Source organism: Podarcis tiliguerta (genome assembly GCF_965153285.1).
Source record: "Podarcis tiliguerta genome assembly, chromosome: 6".
NCBI classification, from domain to species: Eukaryota; Metazoa; Chordata; class Lepidosauria; order Squamata; family Lacertidae; genus Podarcis; species Podarcis tiliguerta.
The window spans coordinates 8,151,843-8,169,075 of NC_139539.1; the positions used below are offsets into that span (position 1 = coordinate 8,151,843).

General features: G+C 46.8%; 2 protein-coding genes across 5 annotated transcripts in view; both read left to right on the forward strand.

The window, feature by feature from the left end:
• PTK6 (protein tyrosine kinase 6) overlaps positions 1-17,233 on the forward strand; it is a 736,207-nt gene that overhangs the window by 514,524 nt on the left and 204,450 nt on the right. The gene's annotated exons all lie outside the window — the stretch shown is intronic.
• Positions 1-17,233, forward strand: part of CHRNA4 (cholinergic receptor nicotinic alpha 4 subunit) — an 85,269-nt gene that overhangs the window by 40,434 nt on the left and 27,602 nt on the right. Inside the window, exon 1 of one of the 3 annotated variants that reach the window (XM_083447420.1) lies at positions 16,699-16,802. The exons of the other annotated variants lie outside the window; for them this stretch is intronic. Within the exon in view, the coding sequence (XP_083303546.1) occupies positions 16,729-16,802 (74 nt within the window). The 5' untranslated portion in view covers positions 16,699-16,728. Of the gene's footprint in view, positions 1-16,698; positions 16,803-17,233 lie in introns of those variants that run through there. 3 annotated transcript variants of the gene reach the window in all.

Here is a 17,233-nt window from a genome sequence, read left to right on the forward strand (position 1 = left end):
AGAAATGAGAACAAATCATTCCTTTTTAAGTCGGCCATCTCTTGCTAAAGACTTCCTTCTGATAGCCTCTGCAGGGTCTGTGTAATTAATAATCCATGAGTACACGAGAATACCTTATGCTAAATGAAACAGCAGCATTTTAATATTATATGATTTGTTTCCTGGATCAGAGCCAAGGAAAGGGAAGTATTTGTTTCTGTAATCTTCGCACGTACCGAACTATTGCCTTTCAATGTCATGGAGCTTCAGTCTAAACAGGAGTTGGGACCAGAGGATTTGTTTCGGATTTAGCATTACGATTCTGGTCAGTGTGGAATCAGTAGCTCAGTATAGCAGAACAAATGTGTATTTGGATACTATGAATCTGGGCCAAAACATTGCAGGGAAAATGCATAGCACACTTGAGCTTAATGTAACTAACCTTGCAGTCCTATGCATCAGGGGTTGGGAGCTTAAGGCCAAATCTAGGTCTCTCTGACCACTGGGATGCTCCTCGGGCCACACCCCCTCCTTAGCCACACCCCTTATTGGCCCTCTTTCATGCCCTCCTTGAGAGTTTTTGGCTGGCTAGAAAGTGTCCAACAATCATCATGGTTCTAGCTTGCCTGGATGCAGGATAGAGAGTGGCGTTCGCATGTCGAAACTAGACTTCTGTACAAAGGTAAAATGTAGATTGTTTTGCTCTGCAAAAAAGGAGCAAATTTCCTGGATGCCTAAGATCCAGGTTGGGGGCAAGTACTCTTGGGTGAGAGAACATAGACTGTAAGTCCTTTAAAATATCCCCTTCTAAGTTCCTTTCAGGGGACACAGGTGGCGCTGTGGGTTAAACCACAGAGCCTAGGACTTGTCGATCAGAAAATCGGTGGTTCAAATCCCCACAACGGGGTGAGCTCCCCTTGCTCGGTCCCTGCTCCTGCCAACCTAGCAGTTCGAAAGCACGTCAAAGTGCAAGTAGATAAATAGGTACTTCGAGTCTTCTCTTCTCATGAGGTGGCCAAAGTTGTTGTTTAGTCATTTAGTCTAAACTTTAGTCTTAAGGATGTTGGTTATACAAGGCTGGTTACCCCACAGTCAGTTTGGAAAATATATTTAAAAATTTAAAATTTCGCTGTAGGGAACCAGTGAATGCCTATCACTTTATGGGAGATATAGGCATAATCCACAAAGAATTTCAAAGGGAACACAGAAGCACATTATACCTAAATGAATCTTGAGGAAGGGAAAATATAAGGAGGAGTTCATGTGGCGCAGTGGGGGGAGGATTATGATGAAATGATTACATGGGGAAATAAAGTGTAAAGTCTTCTATTAAAGCATCAGTTACAGTAGCTATTACATGCAATGATTAAAGCATGCAAGATTAAAATTGACTGCAATTTAACCATAGCTAAACCTCCCATTGGTCCACCTAAACTCCACTAACCTTATAGTTAAAGGCTTACTCCATTACCAGCAGTATAGTATTTTGACCTCAAAAAGTTAAGGAAACATGACTTGTAGGTTTCTGTTCCAAACAGGAGAGAGGTTCAGGTGAATTCAGGTGAAGGTTAGTAGAAATGAACTTGCTGGTGGGTTCTCCCCACCCCCTTTCCTCATAACTAAATTTTTGGTTCTGTATTGGGAAATGACAGGTCATGGGGCAGAAAGTTCATCATACCTCTGGTCTTGACTGTCCTGAAGTACCACGTCTTTGTCTTGGGCTGGCTGTCATGTTCCTAGGATCTCACTAGGGCCTCCTCTGACCAAGAGTCCCTAAAAGTATCCAACTTCATATCTTCTTCACATCGTGGTCCATTGGGGCATGAGGTAGCCTGGGCCAAGTCACCATGGAGACAGCTTATCCATCTCCCCTCCTCCTGCCGTTTCAGAATCCAGTGGTCCAGGCTGAGAAAAATCTCTGCCTTCCTTTGCAACAGGAAGCGGACTGTTCCTGAGCCACCGTTGTCAAGCCAACGATAGCTTCCATTCCATAGTTTTGTAGGCTCTGCTGTCAGTCCCTGGACCCCCCTCCAAAACGAAAGCAGAGCTAAAGCAGGCTCTGAGTGTTTTGCTCCTGTGTGCTTTCACACAGAAACATCTGCAGTGCTTTCAGCTTTGTTATTTACATTTGTTTTTGTAGTTTTATTTTAAATGGTTAGCTACCTTCAGTGGCGTAGCGTGGGTTGTCAGCACCCGGGGCAAGGCAAGTAATTTGTGCCCCCTAACCCGTGGATTTGTGCCCCCTAACCCTAACCCCCAGATGTTGCGCCCGGTGTGGCCGGCCCCCCCTGCACCCCCCACGCTACGCCACTGGCTACCTTGTCTACACTCTCTGTGAAAAGGCGACAGATCAGTGCAACTATAAAATCTGCCCTCCTTTCTGACTGCTCTTCATGGGATGATGCGTGGAAAACCATTCCAAAACCTTGTGTTTGAGCTGGTCTCATAATATCCACAGCTTAGCTGGAAAGGAAGGTGTTCTCTTTGTTTGCACGTTTGATATTTCAGCCTTCCTTCTTAAATGGATATTTTTGTACGTGGTTTGATGTGGGCTGCCTGCTCTAAGATCCAGGGTGAAGCATGCCAGAAATGTTAAGGGCAAGCTATGGGAGGCCTGTGAACAGTTTCCTGACTTTTAAAACTGAAATGCATTTGTGGGGAATAAGTAGAGATGGGGGGGGTGCTGAAAATGTGTGCGGAGCAGCAGTAAGGGTGCTTAACTCTTTCTCTGCAGACTGTTTTTTAATTACTGCTCTGCCTAAACCTCTAATTTCTCAAACATTTCCTTACTCCGTTGAAAGAGGCTTCCATTCTTCTGCCTCTTTCTGGGGGCATGTTAGAATTTCAATGGCTGTTTGGTCTTGAGCTCACCTTATCATTGCAAGGTGACGGTTGTGGTTGGTATTTGTGTGTTTTCTTTACGTTCAACTCCTTCCCAGTTCTTTGCAGTCTCCCCAGCTGCTTGAGATTCCTGATCTGGAAAATGCCCCACAGAAAGAATCACCCCACAATATCTTCACCCCTGGGTTTTAATTGAAGCACTAGAAGCTAAGGAGTCTCGCTAGTGCAGGCATAGGCAAACTCAGCCCTCCAGATGTCTTGAGACTACAGTTCCCATCATCCCTGACCACTGGTCCTGTTAGCTAAGGATGATGGGAGTTGTAGTCCCAAAACACCTGGAGGACCGAGTTTGCCTATGCCTGCACTAGTGAGTACCTGAGATTGGTGTGGCTGCTGCTTTTGTTTCTAAGGAAAGTACTCTCTTTTGCCTTAAAATCAATCCTCCTACACAGGGTGGTTTTTAAAAACAACAACAACAACAACAACAACTAAACAGCAGCATCTACTTTAAAAACAACAACAACCAAAAGCTGTCAGACACACAATAAGCAGCCCTCAGACCTTCCCATGCTTACTGGAAAGGCCAGCTGAGGGTGTCACGGGGTTTTCAAGAAACGTGGGCACCCAGGAAGGCTGCAGAGTGTGGACCACTGAAGGCATTCTTTTTAGAATGAAACAAAGGACACACCTAACAAGCTACTGGCCAAATTGAAACCACCCTGAGACCTGCAGGTATAGGGCAGTATGATAATAATAATAATAATAATAATAATAATAATAATAATAATAATAATAGAAAGTAAAGTAAGAACCGATGGAGGCTGATCTATAAGGGCAAACAAGGTACTGTGCCACCCACCTTAGTCTGCCCTTAGCTGACCCCCACCTGCCTGGCATCCTATTTGCAACCAATCAGGGAGTTGCTCGACCTGCTATAGACTCTGGCTCCACTTTCTACTTGTCTCCTTGCCTTCCATACTCTCCAGTGTAGTGTAGTGGTTAAGAGCGGTAGTCTCGTAATCTGGGGAACCGGGTTCGCATCTCCGCTCCTCCACATGCAGCTGCTGGGTGACCTTGGGCCAGTCACACTTCTCTGAAGTCTCTCAGCCCCACTCACCTCACAGAGTGTTTGTTGTGGGGGAGGAAGGGAAAGGAGAATGTTAGCCGCTTTGAGACTCCTTCAGGTAGTGATAAAGCGGGATATCAAATCCAAACTCTTCTTCTTCTTCTTCCCAATGGACACCAGCCACTACTGGTAAGCACTACAAAAGCGTTACATCTCACTCATGAGAACCACCTTCTTCTTCTTCTTCTTCTTCTTCTTCTTCTTCTTCTTCTTCTTCTTCTTCTTCTTCTTCTTCCTTTCAAATGCAATCTCTTTGCCCATAGATTGCTTAAGTTTGGTCGGCCGGTGGACGGAGTTGGGGGAAATGGAAGAAACAAATTCAAAACAGTTTCATCTTATCACAACCATACTCCCTCCCCCAACTTTTCCACCTGTGCAGAAAGATACAGGATTCCTATGTATTTCCTCTTGTGAGGAAAAGGGTGGTTCAAGGAGGTCAGCTTTGGGTGGACAACTGCCCCACAGGGAACCCTTTCCGCTGCGGCTGGTCTGATGAAATTTGCATACGTGTGCACGAACATCTCAGAAGTTTGTTAAAACCACAACCTGTCAGGAGCAGGAGTCAGGTGTAGGTCAGCCAGAAAATCATAAAGCACATAACAACAACAACAACAACAACAACAACATATTATTATTACTTATACCCCGCTCATCTGGCTGGGTTTCCCCAGCCACTCTGAGCGGCTTCCAACCGAATATTAAAAACAATACAGCGTCAGACATTAAAAACCTCCCTAAACAGGGTTGCCTTCACTTGTCTTTTAAAAGTAAAATAGTTGTTTATTGCCTTGACATCTGCTGGGAGGGCGTTCTACAGGGCAGGTGCCACTACCAAGAAGGCCCTCTGCCTGGTTCCCTGTAACCTCACTTCTCGCAGCGAGGGAACCGCTTCCCAGTATGAAGGTCCTTGCCTTCCCACAGTTCTCTAAAGCTCTACGCCAGTTCCTTTCCCATCAGCCTAAGGTTCCTTCGTCTTGCCTCTCATTGCTCTGCCCTCTTCATTTCTCTGCATGTTCTTGGAGGATGGGGGATAGGGGTGGAGCTGGACTCAAGAAGGTGAGGAGACTCCCTAGATTCTTCAGCAGCCTGCCTCATCTCTGTCTCCTGACCCCGCTCGTCCTCTCTTGCCTCTGATTCTAGACTGCTGTCTGTCATAGCCTCTTCCTGCTCACTAAACCCTGTTGCCTCTTCAGCTTCCAACACCTCCTCCTCCCAGTCTGCTCCCTCTTCTCCCTCTGGCCACTCATCATTGTCCCACCACCAATCCCCTGGCTCTGAGCCTTCGTCCCCGGGGGTTCCCTCAGGGATTCCCCAGCAGGTGCCTCTCACCACTCCTCTTCACCCAGTCACAACAGCAACAACAGGATCTTCCGGGTCACATCTAGTTTGGCCGTAACTATAAAGAAAACATAACAACACAACTCAAAGCCTTTCGTGTTTCTTTCACCGGGGAGAAATCAAGACGAGGGGAAGTGAAACTGAGATTTGAGATTTGTATCTTCCAGGGACGCATCCCCATAGTTGTTCCGTTATCCTCTCATCTTGGCTCATTATTGTCAAAAGCTTCTACCATCGTTCTCTAGAGGACCAAATTAAATCAGTAACTGGCGAAGCTTGTTCCAGGGAGTATATATACTTGTCAAGATTCATGAAGAATCTAAGGCCAAATTAATATCCTAAGGGGGAATTAGTATGCAGTAGGATTTCTCTTCGGCAAGCTCTGTTAGATTAGTTCGAAGGCTCAGTGAATAGCAGCACACACAAACCCTGCCCTAGACCTTGGCAAAGGCCTGTGCCACTGGAGGGCTATGCCAATGAGGCTTCCGTCATTGCATCTTTATTATTTATTTCTTTATAACCTGCCTTCATTGATTCTGCTTCATTGACTATGCAAAAGCCTTAGACTGTGTCAACCACAGCAAACTATGGCAAGTTCTTAAAGAAATGGGAGTGCCTGATCACCTCATCTGTCTCCTGAGAAATCTCTATGTGGGACAAGAAGCTACAGCTAGAACTGAATATGGAACAACTGATTGGTTCAAAATTGGGAAAGGAGTATGACAAGGCTGTATATTGTCTCCCTGCTTATTTAACTTATATGCAGAATTCATTCTGCAAAAGGCTGGGCTGGATGAATCCCAAGCCAGAATGAAGATTGACGGAAGAAATATCAACAACCTCAGATATGCAGATGACACAACCTTGATGACATAAAGTGAGGAGGAATTAAAGAACCTTTTAATGAGGGTGAAAGAGGAGAGCGCAAAATATGGTCTGAAGCCCAACATCAAAAAAACGAAGATCATGGCCACTGGTCCCGTCACCTCCTGGCAAATAGAAGCGGAAGAAATGGTGGCAGTGAGACATTTTACTTTCTTGGGCTCCATGATCACTGCAGATGGTGACAGCAGCCATGAAATTAAAAGATGCCAGCTTCTTGGGAGAAAAGCAATGACAAACCTAGACAGCATCTTAAAAAGCAGAGACATCACCTTGCCGACAAAGGTCCGTATAGTTAAAGTTATGGTTTTCCCAGTAGTGATGTATGGAACGGAGAGCTGGACCATAAAGAAGGCTGATCGCCGAAGAATTGATGCTTTTGAATTATGGTGCTGGAGGAGACTCTTGAGAGTCCCATGGACTGCATGAAGATCAAACCGATCCATTCTGAAGGAAATCAGTCCTGAGTGCTCACTGGAAGGACAGATCGTGAAGCTGAGGCTCCAATACCTCATGAGAAGAGAAGACTCCCTGGAAAAGACCCTGATGTTGGGAAAGATGGAGGGCACAAGGAGAAGGGGACAACAGAGGACGAGATGGTTGGACAGTGTTCTCGAAGCTACCAGCATGAGTTTGACCAAACTGCAGGAGGCAGTGGAAGACAGAAGTGCCTGGTGTGCTCTGATCCATGGGGTCACGAAGAGTCGGACACAACTAAATGACTAAACAACAACAACAACAACCTGCCTTTCTCTCAGAACCAGAACTCAAGGCAGCTGAGAGAAATTAAAACAAAAAGAGATGGAAACACACATGGCTGAAACCATATCAAACGCCATGGTCAAAAAGTAATTGAACTATGTAAAAGAAAACCCATATCAATTAAAATGCAAATGGCGAATGGGGGTGGGAGTGGGGTGGGGACAAATAGTACAACACACCATTAAGAGCCTTTTCCTTCAAAGCAGTCAATTCCCAAAAGTCTGCTGGAATAAAGCAGTCTTCAGCTTTATTCCAGAAGGAGAACAAGGTCTTTCCAAAGGTTTTCCCAAACTTGGGCCTCCAGTTGTTTTTGGACTACAATTCCCATCACTGGTCCTGCTAGCTATGGAATGATGGGAGTTGTAGTCCAATAACAGCCGGAGACCCTGTACAGCAGGAGTTGGCAAAGTTTTTGTGGCTTGGGCTGGTTCATGGTCCCGCAGACACCGTGGTGGGCTGTAGTGCGCACCCATGCATGCACCAACGCTAAAGTGTTGGTGCTCAGCTTTAAAGCCCTAAACGGCCTCAGTCCAGTATACCTGAAGGAGCGTCTCCACCCCCATCATTCTGCCCAGATGCTAAGGTCCAGCACCAAGGGCCTTCTGGCATTTCCCTCGCTACGAGAAGCCAAGTTACAGGGAACCAGGCAGAGGGCCTTCTCAGTAGTGGCACCCGCCCTGTGGAACGCCTTCCCATCAGATGTCAAAGAGAAAAATAACTACCAGACTTTTAGAAGACATCTGAAGGCAGCCCTGTTTAGGGAAGTTTTTAATGTTTAATAGGTTATTGTATTTTAGTGTTTTGTTGGAAGCCACCCAGAGTGGCTGGGGAAACCCAGCCAGATGGGTGGGGCCTAAATAATAAATTATTATTATTATTATTATTATTATTATTATTATTATTATTATTTCCAGTACTCCTTCCAGTGCAGAGGAGGCATGCGCAGCTTCCCATTGGTTGCAGGAGCTTCCTGCAGCCAATGGGAAGCCGGCCAGCATCACGGAAGGCGGTCCCTGCTCAGCTCCATGTCTGTTTAGAGCGGTGCAGAGGAGCCGAGTGAGCATCAAGTGCCTGTCAAATGTTCCATTTTTCCTCTCTCCTTTCCTTCTCTTTCTCTTGCCCGTTGCAGGCTTCTTGTGGGCACCTGGTTGGTCATTGGATGAGATGAGCTACTGGCATGGTCCAGCAGGGCTATTTTTTATGATAGCAGCACAATGCATATTCACTGAACACTGTCAGAAGCTCATTCTGGGAAAAGGAATACACTTTTGGTCAGTTCCACCAATAATAATAATAATAATAATAATAATAATTTATTATTTATACCCTGCCCATCTGGCTGAGTCTCCCCAGCCACTCTTGGTGGCTCCCAATCAAATGTTAAAAACAGTACAGCATTAAATATTAAAAAATTTCCTAAACAGGGCTGCCTTCAGATGTCTTCTAAAGATAGGATAACTGCTTATTTCTTTCATATTTGAAGTGAGGGTGTTCCACAGGGTGGGTGCCACTACCGAGAAGTCCCTGTGTCTGGTTCCCTGTAACCTCATTTCTCGCAATGAGGAAACCGCCAGAAGGGCCTCGGTGCTGGATCTCAGTATCTGAGCTGGACGATGGGGGTGGAGACACTCCTTCAGGTATACAGGAGCGAGGCCGTTTAAGTAGTTTGTAGTTTGGATTTGATATCCCGCCTTTCACTCCCCTTCAGGAGTCTCAAAGCAGCTAACATTCTCCTTTCCCTTCCTCCCCCACAACAAACACTCTGTGAGGTGAGTGGGGCTGAGAGACTTCAGAGAAGTGTGACTAGCCCAAGGTCACCCAGCAGCTGCATGTGGAGGAGCAGAGACTCAAACCCGGTTCCCCAGATTACGAGACTACCGCTCTTAACCACTACACCACACTGGCTCCCAATTTAGGGCTTTAAAGGTCAGCACCAACACTTTGAATTGTGCTCGGAAATGTACTGGGAGCCAATGAAGATCTCTCAGGACCAGTGTTATGTGGTCCCGGCGGCCACTCCCAATCACCAGTCTAGCTGCCGCATTCTGGATTAATTGCAGTTTCTGGGTCACCTTCAAAGGTAGCCCCATGTAGAGTGCACTGCAGTAGTCCAAGCGGGAGATAACTAGAGCATGCACCACTCTGGCAAGACAGTCCGCAGGGAGGGTCTCAGCCTGCGTACCAGGTGGAGCTGGTAGACAGCCACCCTGGACACAGAATTGACCTGCGCCTCCATGGACAGCTGTGAGTCCAGAATGACTCCCAGGCTGCGCACCTGGTCCTTCAGGGGCACAGTTACCCCATTCAGGACCAGGGAGTCCTCTACACCTGCCCGTCCCCTGTCCCCCAAAACAGTACTTCTGTCTTGTCAGGATTCAACCTCAATCCTATGGCCTCTCTTCCACCTGCTGGCCCTGCCCTGTGCCAATACGCTGATCTCAATTACGAAAAGGGCCACCTTTGCCCTGTGCTCTCTTTGCCCCTTCCCTCTCTCCTCCTGCCAACTCTTTCTCCCCCTAGAACACCCTCTTCTCCAGCCGAAATTGCTCATTGCTGTCAACAGGGAGGGAGCGTTTTTTTGCTTTATGAAACAGCAGCCAAACCATTCCTTACAGACAACTGCAGAGTCAGCAGGCGAAAGTCATTGTGTTTTGGTTTATTAAGACAATTCCATTTGTAGGAACAGCTGGGGGACTTGGCAGGCATTTATACAGAGGTATTTACTGCAGATTAACAATGCACTGCCAAGAAATCTCAGTGAAGCAGGACACGGAGGAGGAACCGGTCCAAGGCAGGATCCACTTGGTGAAGAGCCGTAGCTCAGTGGAAGATATTCCTGCACACAGAAGGTCTTGAGTTCAGGCTCTGGCACCTTTAATTGGGTGGCTCCTTACACATAATCATTATCATAGAAAAGAGGGCACTGATCTGCATAACATTTGCACAGGCTTGTATAAATACACACTTAGAAACAAATGGTGCTGTTTCTAGAGCCAACAGAAACCTTTTGCAGGCTACCAGACCTGGAGTGTCATAGACTCTATCTCCCTAGAGAGGTGAGCTGGACAGCTGACTGGTGGGCTAGAAATCCCTCCTTTTATTCCTCTACCTTTGTGGCTTCTGCAAGGCTTGAAGGGCAGAGGTCTTGCAGGGAGCTTGCCTGAAGGATCGCCATGTAAACATGCAGGACTGAGCTAATAAACACAACCCATTACCTTTGTAGTGTGCTCGACTAAGACCTGGGAGTTGTTGTTGTTTAGTCGTTTAGTCGCGTCCGACTCTCCGTGACCACATGGACCAGAGCATGCCAGGCACTTCTGTCTTCCACTGCCTCCCGCAGTTTGGTCAAACTCATGCTGGAGCTTCGAGAACACTGTCCAACCATCTCGTCCTCTGTCATCCCCTTCTCCTTGTGCCCTCCATCTTTCCCAACATCAGGGTCTTTTCCAGGGAGTCTTCTCTTCTCATGAGGTGACCAAAGTCTTGGAGCCTCAGCTTCACAATTTGTCCTTCCAGTGAGCACTCAGGGCTGATTTCCTTAAGAATGGATAGGTTTGATCTTCTTGCAGTCCATGGGGCTCTCAAGAGTCTCCTCCAGCACCATAATTCAAAAGCATCAATTCTTCGGCGATCAGCCTTCTTCATGGTCCAGCTTTCACTTCCATACATCACTAAAGACCTGGGAGATCAAGGTTCAAATCCCCACTCAGCCACAAAGCTCCCTGGGTGACCTCGGACCAGTCACCATCTCTCAAGCAATCCTCCCTCGCAGGGTTATTGTGAAGGTGAAATGGGGAGATGAAGAACCACCTACACCACCTTGAGCTCCTTGGGACACACATTGAATAATAATTAGAGCCAATGCACTGAGCTTAGAATCATAAAATCATAAAATCATAGAGTTGGAAGAGACCACAAGGGCCATCGAGTCCAACCCCCTGCCAAGCAGGAAACACCATCAGAGCACTCCTGACATATGGTTGTCAAGCCTCTGCTTAAAGACCTCCAAAGAAGGAGACTCCACCACACTTCTTGGCAGCAAATTCCACTGTCAAACAGCTCTTACTGTCAGGAAGTTCTTCCTAATGTTTAGGTGGAATCTTCTTTCTTGTAGTTTGGATCCATTGCTCCGTGTCCGCTTCTCTGGAGCAGCAGAAAACAACCTTTCTCCCTCCTCTATATGACATCCTTTTATATATTTGAACATGGCTATCATATCACCCCTTAACCTCCTCTTCTCCAGGCTAAACATGCCCAGCTCCCTTAGCCGTTCCTCATAAGGCATCGTTTCCAGGCTTTTGACCATTTTGGTTGCCCTCCTCTGGACACGTTCCAGTTTGTCAGTGTCCTTCTTGAACTGTGGTGCCCAGAACTGAACACAGTACTCCAGGTGAGGTCTGACCACAGCAGAATACAGTGGCACTATTACTTCCCTTGATCTAGATGCTATACTCCTATAGCTTAATAGATTACTGGACAGAACAGAGGGATCAGGGTTCAAATTTGTTTGCTGCAGTGCAGTCCTGTAGACGTCTGCTCAGAAAAGCAAGCCCAGCTGATTTTAATGGGAGTGGCTCCCAGGTGAGTGAATCAAGGATTGCAGATCACAAGTCTATTTCTTTGACTGTCATCTGACAATATAGTTTCATGGTACAATCCATGGGGAGGTTCTCCCATTAAAATGCATCGCAGGGTCCACACGAGGGCAGAAATATCAGTTCGCTAATGTGCTCTTCCTGCATGCATACAAACCGAAGCAGAACTAGGTTAGTCAAATACAGCTTCCCCCATCATCTAGCCCCTGGCTAAACATTAAAGAGGCACAACTGTTAACATTAGAATTGCAATATCCGCCAATTAAAGAAACCCTTTGTTCAGCAAATATTGGGTACGGAGGAAATTAGAGCTACACATTAATGAGTTTAGTGGGGGGAAGCATTCCCAACTTAAAGCTGAGGAACAGATTTGAGGCCACTCTCAAGGGGACCCAAAAACTCCAAGGCTGAGATAATACAACAATGCAAAGAGTCTGCTCTTGCAATAGCTATAGATCCAGCAAGAGCACTTTCCCCTCTCAAGGGTGCCATACAGCCTGTCACTCTCACGGGGAGCAGAAGCACCCATGAGCATAAAGGACGGCAACATGGGGCGATTGAAATCTGCTGGGACATGGCAGTGTATAGATCAAAAAGCCACAGTTCTGTAACGTCACAGATAATGCAATGTAATGGGAACATTAGAAAGCAGGGCATAAGGACCAGGAAAGATGTTGGCATCTGTCTGTCCCAAAGACAATGGAGTGCACAGATCTTCCAAGCGTCCCTATTTTCCAGGGACAGTCCTGGATTTACAGGAGCCATCCCAGTTCCTGATTTGATCCTGGAATTTCCTGCTTTTCCTTAGGGCATCCCTATTTTCCTCGGATAAATGCTGGAGGTTATGGAGTTACCTGACCCTTGAGCCAAGGAGATAATTACGGTAACTCTACAACCTTTAGAAGACATCTGAAGGCAGCCCTGTATAGCAGGGGGCGGCAACCTAAGGCCGTCCTATTTTTTTAAGTGCTGTGCTTAATTGCACACACACAAGGATATCAAGAGAAATGAACACGCTGAGGGATCACACTCTGGCATGGAAATGTGGAGAATTGAGCTTAAGAATGGAAAAAGGGGAACCCGGGAGAAACTGAAAATGATAGATTCACTCATCTGTACTGAGGCAGGATTTGAATCTGGGTCTTCCTAGTCCAACCACAGGCCCACACTTGCTCTTTTCTTCCTTCATCTTACAGTGTGACTGGTTGCCTGTCAAACATCTCATTTTCCCCTCTCCCCCTTCCTTCTCTTTCGCTTGTGCATTCTGTCTTGCTGGTACAAACCATGGAGGTGCAGAGGGTTGTTTTCCACTCCTGGTGGAAATCCAGAAGCACATTGGAGATCGCTTTTGACAACACCACCTCTAATGCTGGCTTCTGTGTACTGGTCTGATATTAATAGCAGAAAAAGACAGCTGGGGAGCATGCAAGGGAGGCAATGACCTGCTTTAGGAATTCCTTTATCCTCCTGTGGTGAGACACTAGGAAGCAATTATGTAAAGTTCTCCGGAACAGTCGTTTTTCATTTGGATCATGAAAAGTGAAAGCTCCCTTCGTCCCCCTGTTTCTCCTCTCCCACTCCTGCTCACATTGTGCTCTTCACAGTTCCATGCTTTCCCCACACGTAAAAAAATTAAATTAGATTAAAGCAAGGAAATCCACAAACCTTGTACTAATGGCTTTCAGTATTAGAAAATTGGAGCAATGCGGTTTGTCGCGGTTGCCACTTCCTTCCATTCATTTGCTCCCTCCACCTCCATCCCCTCCCTGAACCTCTGACATGGAAAATATGATCACAGAATCATAAAGCTGGGGTGACCTCAAAGGTCATCGAGTCCAACCCCGTGTTGATGTGGCAGGGATGTTTCGAGTGGCTAATTCTGTCTCATTTCAGTCTCACAGGCAAATGATAGGTCTGTTTCATCCTATTGTATGCCATTTCATCCTGTGCGCCATCCCATTGCATGTCATTTCATTGTTCACATTGTGTGTGTGCTTTTTATATAAGCCACACACTTCTTACATAAATGCACCCTTTGCTTATGCGAAATACCCATTTTTTTGCGCATGCTTTTTGCGCATGGAAAATGCACACCAAATCTTGAGGAAGATGTAATCCATCTGGGAGCAGCCTTCAGTTCTACAAGTGAGTTCGGGAGCACTCCAGCAGCATAGCTGTCAAAGTTTCCCTTTTTTAAAGAGAAATTCCCTTATTCCGAATAGGATTCCTCGCAAGAAAAGGGTAAAAGTTGACAACTATGTGCAGCAGGTCTTTTGCAAAAAGCAGGCTGACTGTATCCCTCACCCCTGCTGCAAATGCAGGAAATCTAGCAGTACAATGTTCTTGATGTATTAATTCCTTCTCTCCTTATTTTTGTATGCTGCGGGTGGAACCTGGTGTCTCCTGCAAATTCCTTTATGAGATACCTGGTCCAGACGAGTGTGTGGATGGGGAATTAGATAACCACCAAACTTTGTACTTCTTAGAATCATAGAACTGTAGAACTGGAAGGTACCATGAGGGTCATTTAGTCCAATCCCCTGAAATACAGGTATCTTTTGCCCAACATGAATATTTATACCACACTTTAAGAGCAGAGGAAAACACCCTAGGAAGAGATGGGAGGAACTCGATAAATTTAAAGCTGTAGCAAACTGAGCATCTGAACTGAATAAAGGGATTAGATTCAGGTAGGGATGTTAATGTTGTTTGACGACTGGATTTCCTGCTGATAAACTGCTGCCCGGAAACCAATGTCCACACTGTGGAAGGACGTGTGGATCCAGAATTGGCCTCCACAGTCCCTTACGGACTCCTTGTTAAAACCATATTTATGGTTTCGACTACGAGTGATCGCCAAAGAAGAAGGAGAAGGGATGTTAATGTTATTTGATGACTGGATTTCCTGCTCAAACCCACAGTGGAACAGGGGAAGGTAGCAGAACAGAACTGAAAGTGTGGAAAGAACTACCCCCCCCCCCCACACACAGATTTTTGCAGAAGCAGTAGCTCTCATCAGAAAGCAAAGGCCTGCAGAAAAGAGAGATTCTGCCTTCAACTTGAAATAAATTATTAAATCTGCTCCACATAGAAGCCACGCGTCTTTCCAGCCATCATCTCCCCAGACAGAACTCATCAAGGGGAAACCATGTTACATTTGTGAAAAGTACAGATTCCCGCCTCCCCGCCCTCCCTTCCAACTCTGCCAGGTTGCTTCAATGCACAGATGTAATGCGACAGCCACAACACGAGGATTAGATTGCTTTTACGTGGGGTGGGGCGGTTTCTCGGTACAGAGAAAATGAGGAGAGGTAGGAGTGGCGCACTCACGCGAGAGGTGCAGCAGGAGAAGATGACGAGAACAGAAGGCTTCGGAGAAATTGAGATGGGCCCTGATCCATGCTCGTTCTATTAGATAGTGTAATGGTTCTAGGGGTTGCTCATGCGTAAGTTGTCGCCACTCCTGGCTAGGTTACCTGGTTGAACCCTTTCTGTCCGGACAGCCTCAAGTTTCGTGGCTGCCTCAGTCGCTGGCAGAATCCGTCAGTGGGCGTTTCTTGAACCTTTTCCAGCATAAAAGCTGTTTGACGCCCAGTCTTCTCCTACTCTCCCTGCGCGGAAGTCTTCTGCGCAGGGAGGGTGTGGGCAGCGGAGTACCCGTACTCTCTCCGCTGGTCTCCGGCGAGGAGTCCTGGAGCCACCTCTCCAATTCCCCCATCTGCCCCCCTTCTCCACTGGTGTTACACTGATTTCCTTCCCCAGCAGATGGGCTGCCTCTCTCCCTACTGGGACCCTCTCCGGCATCCCTCTGGAGCCTTCTCGCCGCCTCCAGCTCCGATGGCAGTTCCCTGACAGATAGTCTCCTTTCCTTCACTGTAGGTGAGCGGTCAATTCTGATGACCATATTAGAGGATACATTTGCTACAGGCTGGCACCTGGAGGATTAGCCCTTCCTGTAGGTAGAGTCCTCCTCCTCATCATCATCATGTTGTTGGCATTTGTCTGTCTCAGGAGCCAGCAGAGGGGTGCACCTTTGGGGATGAGGTCAAGCTGTTGGAAGGTTGCAGTGCCTGCTGTGGCTGCAGAGACTGATACAGATGAGACATGTTTTTGTTAGATTTCTGTGTGTTGCCACTGTGCAGTGCTTTGAGTCACAAGACCTCACCTGGAGTACTGTGTCCAGTTCTGGGCACCACAGTTCAAGAAGGACACTGACAAACTGGAACGTGTCCAGAGGAGGGCAACCAAAATGGTCAAAGGCCTGGAAACAATGCCTTATGAGGAACGGCTAAGGGAGCTGGGCATGTTTAGCCTGGAGAAGAGGAGGTTAAGGGGTGATATGATAGCCATGTTCAAATATATAAAAGGATGTCACATAGAGGAGGGAGAAAGGTTGTTTTCTGCTGCTCCAGAGAAGCGGACATGGAGCAATGGATCCAAACTACAAGAAAGAAGATTCCACCTAAACATTAGGAAGAACTTCCTGACAGTAAGAGCTGTTTGACAGTGGAATTTGCTGCCAAGGAGTGTGGTGGAGTCTCCTTCTTTGGAGGTCTTTAAGCAGAGGCTTGACAACCATATGTCAGGAGTGCTCTGATGGTGTTTCCTGCTTGGCAGGGGGTTGGACTCGATGGCCCTTGTGGTCTCTTCCAACTCTATGATTCTATGATTCCATGATTCCATGATTCTATGATTCTATGATTCTATGACCCTGTTTACATTCCAGACATTCCAGGCTGTTGGAAGTCTCATGGAAGACGGGAGACGGATGTGATGTTTACTGGTTTCCTGTTCCTTTGTTTTTCAGTCGCTCTCTGCTTTCACAGAGAGAGAATGTATATTTCTTTTCTGTCTGCATAGTTAGAAATAAAACACTCTTTGCAATGTAGCTGTCTGTCTGCAGACTGACATGGCTGATAAAGTGTGAACGTTAATGTTGTGAATGCTGCAGGTCGCGAACGTGCATCCCGCATGGATTACGTTCGCAACCGGAGCGTCCACTGTAGACAAATTCATGGACAATGAGACTATCAGTAGCTAGCAGTCATGATGGCTATGTTCTGCCTCCAGTGTCACAGGCAGTATGCTGGTGCGTACCACTTGCTGGCCATCACAAATGGGGAGAGTGCTGTTGACCTCAGGTCCGGCTTTCAAGCTTCCCAAGGCCATCTGGTTGGCCACTATGGAGACAGGATACTGGGCGAGATGATGATCTGGCCTGGTCCAGCAGGGATGTTCTCACGGTTCTACAGTGGTACCTCGGGTTACATACGCTTCAGGTTACAGACTCTGCTAACCCAGAAATAGTACCTCGGGTTAAGAACTTTGCTTCAGGATGAGAACAGAAATCGTGCTCCGGCTGCGCAGCGGCAGCAGGAGGCCCCATTAGCTAAAGTGGTGCTTCAGGTTAAGAACAGTTTCAGGTTAAGAACGGACCTCCGGAATGAATTAAGTTCTTAACCCAAGGTACCACTGTATGCTTTTTCCAGGTGGGGGTGGTATCAGGGATGCATCACATTATTTCTCTGGCTATCTGTAGGAGGAGCGGAGAACTTGGCAGAAATGGAGGATCGGATTTCTCCAAATGTAGCGTGCAATGCTTTTGTGCACAAAACCATTGCACGCTACATGCACAAAACCATTGCACGCTACGTGCACAAAAGTTCAAAGAGTTAGATGAAAATAGGCACACGGTCAACTAAGAAGGGAA